The sequence below is a fragment of the Dermacentor albipictus genome, chromosome 3, assembly GCF_038994185.2.
Source record: "Dermacentor albipictus isolate Rhodes 1998 colony chromosome 3, USDA_Dalb.pri_finalv2, whole genome shotgun sequence".
NCBI classification, from domain to species: Eukaryota; Metazoa; Arthropoda; class Arachnida; order Ixodida; family Ixodidae; genus Dermacentor; species Dermacentor albipictus.
In genome coordinates this window covers 18,092,588-18,107,645 of record NC_091823.1, presented here as the reverse complement: position 1 = coordinate 18,107,645, position 15,058 = coordinate 18,092,588, and the positions used below count along the sequence as shown (strand labels likewise).

Here is a 15,058-nt window from a genome sequence, read left to right as displayed (position 1 = left end):
AGTTAACCTCATCGATGTTCTTATACTGTGCGCAAAATGAGTCAATAAAACTTCACCTTTTCAATCGTTTCCGTACTGAAACAAAAAAGGACGCCCCGAAGATGAGAATATATGCCGGTGTCAAAATTAGGCTTCATCACGATGTAGTTTACGTTTACTGCTATTTCATCGCTTCTTCGTCAGTGTATAGTAGCAGGCAGAACCTTTTTTTAGTCGACGACGGCTGTTGTTAGCACTCACTGTGGACAACTGGAGGAGGGGTACACAAGTCCATTTCGTCTGATACTGAAATGCTGATTGGGTGGGGCCACCTTTCTCCTTCTGACGCATACCCCAGTCCAGCCAATCACAATTTCAGCGGCAGACGAAATGGACATGTCACAGAATCCCCCCCACCTCCCCATCGGGCTCCCGTATCAATCAATGCCAGCAAAGGGACACCCCCGTCAGCGTGAACATCAAGTAAGTTCCGATTCGTTGGAAGCGCCAATGAAGGCGTTTGGCGTGATGAAATGAAAATAGTGCAGCAGCATAATCCCTACAAAAATACTGTAAGATTCACATATTGGCCGAATTTGTGTGTCCGAGCGGCTTTATACCATTTCTGATCAAGGCTTCGCTGCGACGTCATTTTTAATATCATTATTAGAATAAACGGAAGCCTTCCTTTTTCACTTTGGGAAAGATAACACGGTAATCAGTTCAACCTTTGCCATAGCGCGTGTTCATCATCGCAGAATGTTATCTCCGAGGGAAACTCGGGCACGCGCAGCGAAATAAAATCAAGCGTGCGCGCAGACAACTCGTAAACGCAGTTTGCAGGTTGTAGTTTCACATGCCGGGCAAGCCTCCGGCTTCAGAAAACAACGCCACAGTGCGCCATACTAAACCCCGCTCTGCGGCATACGCCACTGCCAGAACTATAGGCACTCTTAAGAGAGCGCAACGTCGCACTGTACCTCGGTGTTCTTCAGCGACAATACGCATGACTTTGTTCACAATAGCTTTCACGGAGTACGTGCCGGCCTTCGTTTTTTTTGGTCTTGCTTCTGACCTCGCCTCGCCATAACGTGGTGAATACGATTTCAGGCCTCAATTTTCTGATATCGTATTTTGCAGGGATTATCTGCACTTGTGACGCGTTTGCGCCGACTGGCTAACAACGGCGACAATGGCTGCGAGGTGTATTTAGAACCGATGACGAAGAGCAAAAATAATTGAAAATGACATGATTCGTTGCTTGATGCAGCATCTTCTGTCACCTGATTTTTCTTTTCTTTCAATTCGGGAATATGCCGCAAAGCATATGTAGTTAGAAAAGAAGAATTCATACTCCTCCTCATCCACCATCGCACCCGCATGTATACGCCACGCAAGCAATGGCCCTGGTGGACACAGTAATCTCAGCTGTGCAAGCTGGCTGGTCACATCGGCGAGGCCACGCTGATTAGTTTGTCGTAGGAGATAAGCAACGCCATGTGGTCATATTGTGTCTTAGTCAGGGGGAGTCCTCCATTGGGATAATATAGTTAAGAGCCGCGGCAGTGGTAATGCGCTCTTCTGAAAATCGCGGTCCTCTCTCTTTCTGAGTCACGAAATAGCATCGAGATGAGCGCGCTCTTGCAAAATTTGAATGGGCGTTAGACGAGGAAGCGCTGTGATAGTTCTCATCCGGTTTCTGTTTGTCGCTTCCACGCTCGCCCACTACTCAACGACGAGTCGGTGAAGGTGTACCTGGGAGACAATGCGCCGTGTGAGGAACAAGTGAATGAAGCGGCGCAAGCCTCTTTATTCGGTTTCCATGCTTGACGCCATCCGGCGCACCATGTGCAGAGTTGTCGCCGACGTTCTGCTGACTTTCCGAAGATACGATCGAGGCACTACGCACTGATCGTTATCAAGTCCAAACACCCGCATTATTTTCGTTACCGGCCTAATGGCCTAGCACATCTCGAGATTAAATTTCTGCCTCAGATGCCACTATGTAATGCCGTACTTGTTAGGTAAGGTGCGCACAGCAGGACCTTTTCGACGATAGTTCGAGGTCGGCACTTCGTGTGCATTCATGAAGAACATTTAGCGATGCCCGCAAATGTCCACATCGCGTATCCAAGTCTCAGTGAGTGAACCACAGCTCAACATCGTCCTTGTAAATGAGAAAGCGGATAGCGGGGACGTCGTGCGGTCTCCATGGCTTGATTTATCATGTCACATTATTTCACTTGATTTCCCGTGCAATACTTTTACGATGATCGTACACGTCAATGTAAAAGAGAACACAAAAAGCAAATATGCAGCTAAAGGAATAAATAAAGAAAAGGAACTGCTTTGCGGGCTCAATTTCAAACCCCTCGCTTACAGCTCGAAAAAGACGTTTGTGCCTTTGTGATATTAATGTTACGTTCACTGTTGAGAACGGGCCTTCGTTAAGTAGCATACAATAACGCACACAACTGCAAGCATATCTACGTCACTTGGAACGCAGAGCAAGCCATCGTTTCGTATACTATGCTGAGCCCGTATTTTGGTTCAAACAAGAAATAATGAGCAAAGCAGCGCACGTTCTAACGCTGGCAACTAAACGCGGTCCATGTACTACTCACCTTGTGTACGGTAGGCAGGTAGCTCTTCTTAATTGGCTCATTCATGGCTGAGTAACTCCAAAGGGGGCAGCGCCGTCCGCAAGCCAAGTCTTCCCAACGCACCGCACCACGCAAAGAACTGCGGCGAGCAGCGCGACTCGAATCGCGAGACACCGGTGCTGAAGCAGCTGCTCGGACTCATGCGGTCGCGGCGGGCGCACGTTCACAACTCGGCTTGTGCCTCGGCGCGCGTCAGCAGCCGCTCTTTGTCGAAGATCGCGCGCGCGACCGGCACGCGACGCCCTCTCTCCACCGGGCGGAGGAGGAGGAGGCCGCGTGGCTGCGCCAATCAGGCCGCTCCATTTCGTTGTACTTGTTTTTGGCGCCCGAACGCCATCTGGTGACTCTCTCCCAATATTTCGCCTCCTCTCCCACATTCGTGGTTCCCGCTCGGGCAATACACGAAATTGTGGGGACACGGTGTGAATGCGAATGGGCCTCGTATTCGGCGCGAACTTTTTTCACCCCTTTTGCTTTCGCTCCGGTAAATCGCGCCCAAGTCGCTTTTGCTGTTTTTATTTGGCGTTGTCCACAGCTCGTGGCACCTGTCCTGGACGCACTCGGTCGTGTTTATTCTTTCACTCTTTTACTTTCGCAATTAGATGCTCGTATCGTGAAAAAAAGTTAAGGTCTCAGGTTTCTAAAAGCAGTCACATAATAACGAAAAACCGCGATCTGGTTACGCGACACACACACACACACACACACACACACACACACACACACACACACACACACACACACACACACACACACACACACACACACACACACACACACACACACACACACACACGCACGCGCGCGCGCGCGCGCGCGCACGCATGCACACACACGAATACTGCCATTTCTTACACGAAGTGAGAGCTTTTTGATAGCATTATATCTTCCTTTCTTAATTCGTGCCATTCATCTGTTGATCGGGGACTCCTCGAGTTATATGTGCTCGAGCGCAGTTGTATATGTGTTTGTTGGGAAACGTGATTTGTTTGCCGTAGCTGCACTATTGCACCCTAGGTTACTGGCAAGCTTAAGACTGACACTGCAGATAGCGATAACAGAGGCTGGCAAGTAACTGCTCTTCATCATCAGCTTCATCATCATCTATTGACCCTCTAGAGGGCCGTCAGGGACATTGCACAAGGGAGGAGGGGAGGAAACAGGGGTGTAAACAGCATAATAGCAAGTGAAAAAGAGCATAATAAGAATAAAAGGAGTAACAAATAACAACAGGGGTCAAGTAGTCAAATGAATACAAAGGAAAGCATGACAAGCAATGTAACAGTATATAAAAGGAAAAATTCAGTTGTGCGGGCGGTATGGACTGCGGTGAAGAAACGCGGTGGCCAAGGTCTTCCCAACAACTTCTGCCCTCTCCTATAATAATAATGAAGAAAAAGACTGAAAGAAAGCGAACAAAGAAAGAACTTGGAATGGATCGTTATACATTATCCTGAAATTAATGGCTTAGTTGGCGTATCGCTGTAAGCAGTAGTTCACGCAATCTAATACGAGAGAAAAGGAGATATTACGTATGGCGCTATCTACTGCTGCGTTATTGTCTTGTATTCAGAACTAAACTGCAACATTTTTTTTTTCTTTCACAAAATGCTTTTCAGTAACCTGGCGCCTTTTACAGGCGCACACTCTCCCAAACCCAGTGAAGTACAGTCACCTCTTTCCCGTGCTATATAAAGCACATTGTAAATTATGCGCAGGTAAAGCCGATCTTCGCCACATCAAGTGGGCGTGCCAAAAGTACCAAAAAACGCACCAGCTCATTAACTCCTCTTCCCATCACCATCCTGGAGCACTGGGAGACTGCACTGCTCAGCTCAGACCCGGACCTCCAACTCCGGGACACCCATGGCCGAAAACGCTGCCAAAGCGCAAGGCCTGGCCGCCGAGGAAGAAGAGGACGGGCCCTCCGCTCCTCCTCCCTAAGCCCCATCGCGGACAAAATAAAGTTTACTACTGCTACTTGACGGAATGCTTGTGCAGAAAGTTGCCTGGTCACTCGTTGGGACAGTATAGAAAGGATTCAGAAGTTAAATGTGGCGCAATTTTCTTCAGTCAATATTAAAGGGCGGGTCCCGCTTAAGTAACTGCATACGCTGATTGTGCAGAGTTGCCAACTGGACTTTTACTCCGGTAAACCTCTCTGCCTTTCGATCATCTCTTATTCTTCCTCTCTCTCTCTCTTTCTCTGAGGGTTGTTCCAGCATCACGGCATGCGGAAATGGTAAAGCGTGCAAGCATGAGGAAATAATTGACATGACGCGACTCCTGCCAGTATAGTATCCTCACGAAAGAAAAGCGATAGTATAGCGCGCAAATACTGCTAGTTTTTCGAAATAAGAGCTCGCCATCGCGAACGCGTTGGCCACATGTATTTCTATTGCCGTAGAAGCTCTGCCGGCAAACGAGGCATGGCTTTGTTTCGCGTTCGCTTCAACGTTGTCATAGATAGCGTTGTCATTAAACTGGCATGATTAAAGCTGAATATTTGATTATTTGTTTTCTCAGTAGGGCGAGGAGTCATTGGCGATAGGCGATCAAGAACACCGGTGAAAGGACGCCGCTGAACGGCATTCGACGCTTCCATCCAAGTTGCAAATGACGCACGCTGGGCATCTTATCCCAGCCTCGGCGGCCCCACTGCGGGTCGCTTTAGTTAATCGCACATCGCTGTTGAGACATGCTAACGTGCCTTTGTCCAGGACATTTTCCGTCGAGGACGATCGACAAGCAAGATGGTCGCTACGTGCCGTTTATTTTTCTTGCGGTGCTGCTTGTATGCGTGCGTGTGCGTGCATGTGTGTGTGTCTGTCACGGTGTGTGGTGTATTAACTCGTCCATTGTTGTTTTTCTTGATTTTATTCGCTTTCTCATGCACATCTGCACCAAGTGCCTCAAGGCTATTATCTCTGAGATTTCCCTGTGGTGCCCTTTTCTCGGGTACTAAGCGACGCCGCCTTTGGAGCTGCCCTCATTAATTATTCAGAGAGGTGATTCAAACCGAGAAGATGATGAGCTCGCCGGCGCTCCCAGTGTCGTCACCAGAATGAATGCGCCACGGCGGGGATTACACGCTGCTCGACGTCCTCCGGGCCCTCCAGCGGAGCGAGAACGCGGACCCGAGAGAAGCATGACGGTAAAGGAAGCGTACATATATAGGCTTAGCGGTCGCAGTCTTACTATTATAGAATGCGGTGGCGACCCTGTCATCAGGAAGCTGGTAATGAAGTTGTCCACAACCAAGCAACCTGGTCTCTTGAAAATAACCCTGCGCGAGAATTTGTTGAAAACGCAGGTGTGGCGACATAGCAGCATTCTGCCGGTTGCCTACGTCAGCCGCAATCTCTTAGAGTAGCTGATAGAAGAGAGCTAAAGTTTGTTCTCTCTCTCTGTCCCTCCCTCCTGTCTCCGCTCAGGCGCTGAAGCCCTGTTAATCTCTCATGTTTAAGCACTCCGGCGTTTCTTTGCACGTGGGCCGTCTCCTGCTGGCGTGGGAGTCTTGCAATTTAGGGAAACAAAAGACAATGCCTAAAGGCGGCCAAGTGTGGAAGAGCTTGTGTTTTGGCTGTCTGTATAAGCAGCTACTGCGATGCTGCAATAGGGCAGGGGTGTCAAACGAGCGCGCTCCGCACTGTAGCGCGTTGCGGAAGGGGGATGGCTAATGTGCGGAATTATTTTCGGGCTGCACACAAAAGATCCGATGGCAGCGCGTGCTGCTGGTATGCTGCGTGTTTGAAATCCGCACAATGTAGGCAGCGCATGTTGTTGCAACAGAGCCCTCTAACCAACGGCAAGCTCGCTTTGCCGCTCAACTTCTTTGTCGTTAACGTGGTAACCAGAGGATAGTTGAACGGAAATGTACAGGGAAGTTGGCGTTTTTCGATACTTGCAGTGTGGCGGTATATGGCACTCATGATTACTAGTTTTACGGACTGCAGCGTGTAATTAGCGACTCAGCTGCGTGGCAGCAAAGCCGATTTGACAATTGATTGTTTTAAAGAACTGCTGACTAGTATTTCCTCCGTAAATGAGCGGATGTGTGTGGCCTCTATATACGGTTATTTTCAAGTTTTCTTGTTGACTGATCATATTTGAAACAAAGCACCCGACTTGCTTGCTTTGTGTTCCCGCTCTTTCTAAACACATGGGTGTTTTAAACTATAGGTGTTGCGCCTATGCAAACAATGCTTACTTTCTGCTTCCATTCAATACAGTGTCGTGGTGAGCTTCATATAAGCACGTAGAATTTCATAAGCACAAAGGTGCTGTTGCTGTATATGTTACAAACAGACAAAATTATTTGACTTACCAACCAGTATATGGTGAGTTCAGCAGCCCGTAGTGGTGAATGACCTGCCTCGATTGTCCTATGAACCAGGCACGGGGTCCTTTAATGGCCTCACACTCGATCAACTAATCCTGTCCTAGAAAATGAAAAGCAACTGCGGGTAGCGAAAACAGTAAGGGCTAATATGGCCCCTTCGATATATTGAGTGACATTTTTGATAACACAGAGAGAGAATGCAAAGACAGGCAGTTTGGTCAACTAGAGGAAATCTCTGGGTTGCTACCATTTACTGAGAAAATTGGCAATGGGTAGATTAAATTAGAAAATAAAGGGGAAAGAAGAATTAGGAACTATGCGACTACGCTCAATTAACGATCGTACGACTATCACGGACTGTCGCGAAATCCATGCTCCGGCACTGATGTAGTGCACTGGAAGGCAACGTACGATCTTCTATAGATTAACAGGCGCCCCATTCTGCAGCGCAATCCGAGCAGGATGTTGCGTCAGCAATAACACCGAGACTGACTGTTATACGTCGTTAACCTTATTGAGCGCATTTGTTCTTAGTCGCCACACGAGCAAGTGAGTCAGTCCCTCAAACTGAGCAGTAAACGGCAAACCATCCAGGCGAGCCGCCCTTAACTCCATAAAGTGCTCACTAGACCTCCAGAGCAGCGTAATAGTTCGAAAGCTGGACAGAATCGCGCACGCGGATCATTGCGCGGGCATGCCACGACACGACGCGGCAGCTAGGAGGCCACCAAGCGCGTTCGGGAGAGACCGGCTAGCATCGGCGGGCTCTTTGAGTTCCAGGACAGGAGGGAAGGCATTGTGGCGGGGCTCGAGGGCTGAAACCCCTGTTGATGGCTCCCTGCGATCGTGGTGTTGTTGTCGGCAACGCGCACGCGAACTCCCCTCGCCACACCAAGCCCACAAAGGGCACCGTTCTGACGAAAAAAAAAACAAAGAAAGGAAGGGGGAATACGCCTTCTTTGTCGCGCGGCAAGCAGCTTTCTCCCGATCGAGCGTGCACGCGTGGTAACGGGGCAAAAGAAGAGCACCGGTCCACCTCCCCCCCTCCCGTCCCTCCTCATCGCCCCTGGCCGCCGTTATAATAATACCTCTCCGTGAAGCAGCGCCCTTTCCCGCTCAACTTGAAGGCGCACGCGCTCGCGCACGCGTCGCCATTATGACGCCACCGCGGCGGCAGCTGGTCCCGAGCGGGGAGCGTAGACCCCCTCACCAGCCGCCGAAGCGAGGGGTGGAGGAGGAGGGGGGGGGGCGTGGAGGGTTCGCACCGCCGAAAAGGCTCAGGCCCTAGAGAGCCCCGCTACGATGAGGGGGCTGCGAGGCGCAGTCAGCAGCGACAGCAGCCCGCGCTTCGAGGCCACGCAGCCGCTCAAATCTTCCGCGCGCAGAGCAACACCGGGACCAGGCAGCAGGCGTCGGAAGCTGGCGGAAGCGGGCGCTTCCGGTCGCCTCGGCTTCTTCCCCTGCGATGCTAGGCTGACGGCGCGCGCGCTTTGCTATCCGCAGAGGAGCACACTCATCTCGGCGTGGGTCGTTCCTTGATGACCCCCTCTTCCTGGCTACCATCCTCTCAGCACTCGCTCCTTATTTTTTTTTTTTTCAATACTCGCGGTGCGCATGACGCCACCGATGAATGAAGAAAGAAGTTGCCCCCGCGCCGGGCATCTGCGCGCCGTTCGCGCGTACGCACATGCATGTGTGCGCTCGTCTGAGCAAGCAAGCAAGCGCGTGGCAGCTTGCGGATAGAAGCAGTGGGCGACATTCCGTAGCCGGCTCGTCAATGGGGAGCCCCAAGAGGAGGGAGAGAGCGAGGCGTCCCGTTCCTTGGGCGCACGGAAGCGCGGCAAGCCTTGGAGCGTCAGAGCGCAGCCTTCTGGGAAGCCTCGAGAGCTCGCCGTATATTTCTCAGTGCGTCGACTCAGCCCCGTGCTCGAGTCACGCGTGTCAGCGCCTTGTCAGAATCTCCAATCTAGTGTGATTAATAGCGTTAGAAATTGGTAGCGGTTATCTGTGGCGTCCATAGGTTATTACGGCTGCTGCAAAAGCACAAAACTGTTATCAGGGTCGAAATGCGTGCCATGCATCATCCGCTTTTATCAGTGACCACGTGGCACACATTTCAGATGCGATCACAGCCTTGCCATTGCGCAATGTTAACGCACTGATCGACATCACGCGGTAAATACGTAGGAAACACATTCCACGTGGAATCATAAGAAGCCAACAAACACTGACACCAAGGACAACATAGGGGAAATTACTTGTGCTTAATAAATGAAATAAAGAAACGATAAATTAATGGAAATGAAAGTGGATGAAAAAACAACTTGCCACAGGTGGGAACCGAACCCACAACCTTCGTTGGTTCGGTTCCCACCTGTGGAAAGTTGTTTTTTCGTCCACTTTCATTTCCATTAATTTATCGTTTATTTATTTCATTTATTAAGCACAAGTAATTTACCCTATGTTGTGCTTGGTGTCAGTGTTTGTTGGCTTCTTATGATATGACTAATAAAAATCGGACCCCTCGGTTAACCCCTTTTCTTCTCGTTTATTCCACGCGGAAGACATGTAGACACCACGTGGTGCATATCAGCGAATTAACACGTTCGAATTCTGGGGTTTTACGTGACAAAACGTTTGACAACACGTTTAAACATCGCCTCAACTCTCATCGCAAAATTCTTCTCATGTCTCTATGTCGAGCTCACTGGTGTGGCATTCTGATTATTTGCAAAACGTGAGAACAAAGGAATGCTCATCCCCGTTCATGGTAATCATGTACCCACCCATGCCCCTTAGGTCATCTCGACAACATGATGATGATGCTTCACATTGGTGGATTGGTCATGGGCCGAGAGAGGTAAAGAGGTTGGGAATCAGGAGATGTCGACGCAATAAACTGAGATGAACTAAGACTATAATACTAAAGATCTCGGCAGCTCAAACGTGTTCCAGCGGTAACACGTTTCCTTCTAGATTTTTCTCAGAAGCGCGAAAGTAACCAAACCAGAAAATTATTTTACCTTGAACAGACCCGATACCGACCAAAGCAAACGGCGAAAATAATTCAGAAGTCAGCAGCGGGAGAGTGTGGGGTGTCTTGTTTCAGGACGACCTCTGATATGGCGTATCAGGGTTTCCTGGTAAATTGCAATTTCTTATGAAGGTATCAACACCAGGATGGAGTGAAGTACCGATTAGGCAAACAGGAAGGATTCTTCAAAAACAAAGACCCCATATAAAGATGACAGGGAGCTCACAGAGGAAGAAGTCTCTCACTCACCCAGCTGTGAAGATGAAATGCTCTGCTGAATAAAGCTCTGGCTATATGGCGGTGCGACTATTTCAAATGGCTTACCGATTAGCCCGATCACTCGAGTTCGTTACCCTGCACAGTGTGCGCTGCCAAGAGCGCGTCGTCTCTTCGCCTCACCGCCGGCCTCCCGGCTACACTTGGTTTAAGCCAGTTTTGATGGCGAGCGTTTTCACATACTGCGTCTCCCGTAGATGTCATTGCGACGTGTGTGAGCTTCGTATTTACTTTCACATGCACTCCGACCACGGCGAATACGACATTCGTATTTGCCAGACACCAAGTGTAATACCTAACTATTGTATATCGTAGCCTTATTCAGTCTGCCCTTTCTTGAAAATAAAATAAATGGCAGAACTGTTAATCAGAGGCTAGTTCGTCAGAATAGCTTCTCCTTGGCCGAATTGTTTGTTTAGCAGGATCATTGCAGCGCAAGAACTCGAAAATGAAAGATAGCAGCGAGAGGAACGGAAAGAGCAGCGCTCGTCTTTTCCTTTCCGCTCACTGCTATCTCATTTTCGAGTTCTTGCGCTGCAAAGATCATGTTAAGCTAGTTCGTGTTTAAGTACGAACTAGCTTCGTGACACATTGTGAAAACAAAAACGAAGCCGAGACCGGACCATGATGTGATATGACGAACTGCGCTATTATTCGATCACCGTTCACGCCGCACAAGCGTTCCCGCAAAGAAATTCAGCTACTAGGGGCCTTCAAACAATGCAAACACTTAAAGACCGACGGCTCATTTGGCGCAGCTGCGACGTCGCTAGCAAAATCGCACGCTGTACAACGCCCACCATGTGGCGCCGTCAGCCTCTATAATCTTCCCCGGAGCAGACGTGGCCCCCTTTGCCAGCGTGCCACCGCACGAACCCTTGGAATCCGAAGACTGCCGCGCGACGCCCGACGTCGCACCGTGGGCGTCGTTCTGTGAATGGGACGCGTGCGAATGGAGGCCGCACCTCGAGGGAGCATCCAGAAACATCGGCGGCGGTTGCAGAGCGAGCGGGAACAGACGACATTCCAGCGTTGTTGTGGGAGGAGGGGAGCGTGATATGTTCACTGCGCTTGTCCCCTTTGCGACACGGGGCTGCCGGCGGTGCGTCCCGCCGCGAGTGACGGCAGCCCCCTTGATGCGAGCGGCGTGGTGGCGAGCCGGCGGCGCGCACCACGTGGTCTCTTTTCTTTTTTTCTTCTCTGCGGCCTCTTTATCTGCGCCGCCGCAGGCCACGCCGAGCACTTCGAGAGGTGTCCCTGGGGCGGCGATTGATGGAATTGTGTGCAGGTGCTAACAATGCCTGTTCGCCACCGCCCGCAATGCGCGTGACGGTTATGTTTGTTCGTGCGTGTGCGTGCGTGTTTGTCTGCATAGTCATATTTTCTGCGAGATCGGACGACGAGTTGTGCAACCGATGTTTCTTGGCCTGATCTTCCGTGCAACACTGCATCCGAACGCTGTGTCTCATGTTGCGTCATCTATGCTGCACTTACCATAGCAAAGCGTGAACCACTGTGACGATTTACCTTTCTTGATTCTGCTTGCGGGGGCGCAATATCGTAAATGGACTCCACACGTACGTCTGCAAAGAATGACGTATGGTGCGGCAGTGGGAAACCAGATACAATGGAGACCCCAATCCTCGCTGTCCTTGGTGACAAAGAGATACGTAAAAACTAATGTAGATTGCAAATAGATGATATAGCAGTTTTCATTAGCGGGAAAGCCGATGCTAGAATCTTGTTACTTCACATGGCATGGCGAATTTTGCATAACTCTGGGATACAGAAAATTCTTCGCTGTACGTGAGCTCGTGAATTATCCCAATGAAGCTTAAAAAGCGCGACTAAATAGCAAATGCTAGCTGTCGTCCGTGGGCGACGTCAAACCGAAAAAAAAAATCACTTTCTTTGTTTTTTCTATTTGCAAGGGTCGCGGTATACGGTGCCACATTCATATAAAAAGGCGTTGCAACGAAGCGCATTGGGACTTCATCCGAACAGAACTCATAGACGCAGCACCGAGAAATACTCGGATACCAAACAATACCCACGGCGAATTCAATACTGTCAGGATTGGGGGCTCAATCCCATCGTCCGTGGTCCTTTGCCAAGATTGGAGTACGGCATGAATTCGAAGGTAGCGGGCCCATGCCGTCGTCCAACTTATTTACGCTGAGATCGTTGATGAAGTGAAGAACTGTTTCTCATCGAGAACGAGGAAAAGGGTTTATTTACAGAAATTAAATCAGTCTAACATGACTGCTTGAGAAAAAGAGTATCAGTCCAACATGACTGCATGAGAGAAGTGAATCAGTCTAACATGACTGCTCAAGAGAAGTGTCCTCAGCATTCGCACAACCACAGTTTTTATACACTCGATCCGCCGGTCATACGACGCGGCGACTGTTCGTTTTCTCATCACCAACTCGCCGCTGCTCTGCAGATCAGTTTACAGACACAAAGGCACACACATTCCGATGCCCAAACGACGGTGTTGGAGGGGTGCCGTTCCGGGAATTATCGGTGCCGATCGAGGGTCGCTCGTTGTTCCGTGCCATGCCGAAGCGTGAGAAGCACAAAAATACGTCGTTCCCGCGGCAGCTTGTCCATGCGTGTCAAATCAGCTCCGCGTTGGGGAACTCCGGAATCATTGTTCACGCACCGAACTAGTTCCGTCACAATGTCGAAGGGGCTGGAGGAAGGCGGCGGATTCCAGCGCAAAGGCCGCTTCTTCGAACGCCTCCCAGCTGCAGCGACGGAGAGGGAGAGGTGCGCGTCGTGTCGCCCTGTCGTAACTGTGTGGCAATCTTGTTTCGCAGCTCGCCATTCTTAACAATACCTAAGCAAAATCCGATTGCGAATGACTTAGATTTAACTGAAAAAAATTCGCAGTTTCGACCGAAAGGCGAAGCATCAATTGCGATAGCAAATTGGTAGATAGCTGTACGAAGTAATGATAGTATAGTACTACCGGCTGTATAAACTTGTAAACATTTGCTTACTAACTAAATTAACAATGATAGAATGTGTAAGCGTGACACAACGAGGACGTAGAATGAAACAGACACACATAGACAGCGCCGTCCTTGTGTGTCTGCTTCTTTCTAAGCCCTTGTTAATTCGCGCTTACATGCACATGTTCTATCATGGATTCGAACCAACTTGCCCGCCAACGTGTTTTGACTAAATTAACTAGCACGGTGTCACGCGCGCACAGGTAAACATGAACACATCTCGCTCGATGACAGCGGAAACTGTCTGTGAAAACGCTGGAGTTAGGAATCGCGGCACCAGCCACGAGCCAATTGACCTCCGTGCATCTGTCGCTTCCGCTCGTACGAAACCTCGAAAGCACAGCGCATGCGAAGCTACCGGCACTACGCGCACTCTGCAAACATCGCAGATCGCTTTGAAGATGAACCCAACGCGGACACGCACTTTGGCCACGTCGCAGATCGCTTTCAAGACACACGAGCGCCGGCAACGCGTCCCTACGGCGTCCGCCAAAGGTGTCTACTACGGTGTCCGCGATTCGCGTGGCGAACGAAGTAGTAAACGCCGCGGTTGTCTCCACTTTGTACGGTGCGGCGGGATATCGAGGCACCCTGGCAGCCGCCGGAGAAGAATGCCCCTCTTCCCTCGCCTCACCCGCCTGCCTCGCGCGCCACAGGAGAGGGCACGCATCTGCGCCGCCTGCCGCGTTCCTCTCTCCCGCAAGCGAGATTGAACCGCGTTCGCAGGCCTCACGGTGACGGCGACGGCATAAGTGCGCCTGGAGTGTCCGTCTAATTGCTATCGCAGTAAAGGTCTGGCTCCCGTGTTTCTCGTGTTTTATGTCCACTGCGGCCGGGATGGAATTTGACACATTTTCGCTTCAGTAATGTGTTTGACCATGCATGGCTGACGACAGGGCGCATTCCAGAGGTATTTGAAAAAAAAAGTTAGTTTACGAACAGCTACTATTCTATTCGAGAACCGAATTAAGTGAGCTCTTATTCGAATCTTCATTCGAGAGTTTCAAATACTAGCATACCGAGAGTTGCACCTGCGATGAAAATTGTTATGGTGACATATGTTACCTGCGTAAATATTTAAGGATACAAGAATTGCGTTTGAGTGACCTCAGGTATGCCCAACTTGCCCTTGCTTATCTTCGTCAGCTCTAAGTCGGTAAGTTTTATAGCAGAATAGAATTCTGTGGACTCCCAGCAGCTTCCCGGCTAACATCTCTAAAGCAAGTGATGTCACTCATTGCACACATCTGAATTAGTGAGCGTGATCACAATGTCCTTCTGCTCAGCGAATGTATATCTCACCGGGCTATATTAACCAGCTATCGCAAGGCGCGTGGTGCGCCTACCGTATTCGAAAGAAGAAAAGTAACTTGCAACTGTTCGTTCATTAACATCTTGTATCCTTCCTCGGTTTGTGCGTAAATGAGTGCACTTTGCGGCTTTAAAATTTGTCGCAGTTAATTAACTGGATTTGCAAACGCCTGGACGCATTTATTCGGTCAAGAACCGACTCTTTGTCAACTTGTGATATACGTTATTCTTTCATTTTCGTGCTCTCTCATATAATGCAGCTCTTACAAGCCCTGTTTCCCCACCATTTCAGTACATCCGTGCGTCCGCGTTTCCGAGCAACAAATGGAGGCTACGCCAAACAGATAATACTTCAAAGGCGCCATAACAATTACACCAAGAGTAAAACCTTTTCAGCCCATGGTGATTGCTGCTGTACTACTGTACTGATGCATAT

At 49.8% G+C, this 15,058-nt stretch overlaps 1 protein-coding gene across 1 annotated transcript in view; it reads right to left on the bottom strand.

The window, feature by feature from the left end:
- Positions 1-2,855, bottom strand: part of LOC135896955 (uncharacterized) — a 55,060-nt gene extending 52,205 nt beyond the window's left edge. The window contains exon 1 of the mRNA XM_065425505.2: positions 2,604-2,855. Coding sequence (XP_065281577.1) covers positions 2,604-2,648 — 45 coding nt within the window. The 5' untranslated portion in view covers positions 2,649-2,855. The remainder of the gene's footprint in view (positions 1-2,603) is intronic.
- Between the last annotated feature and the right edge of the window lie 12,203 nt (positions 2,856-15,058).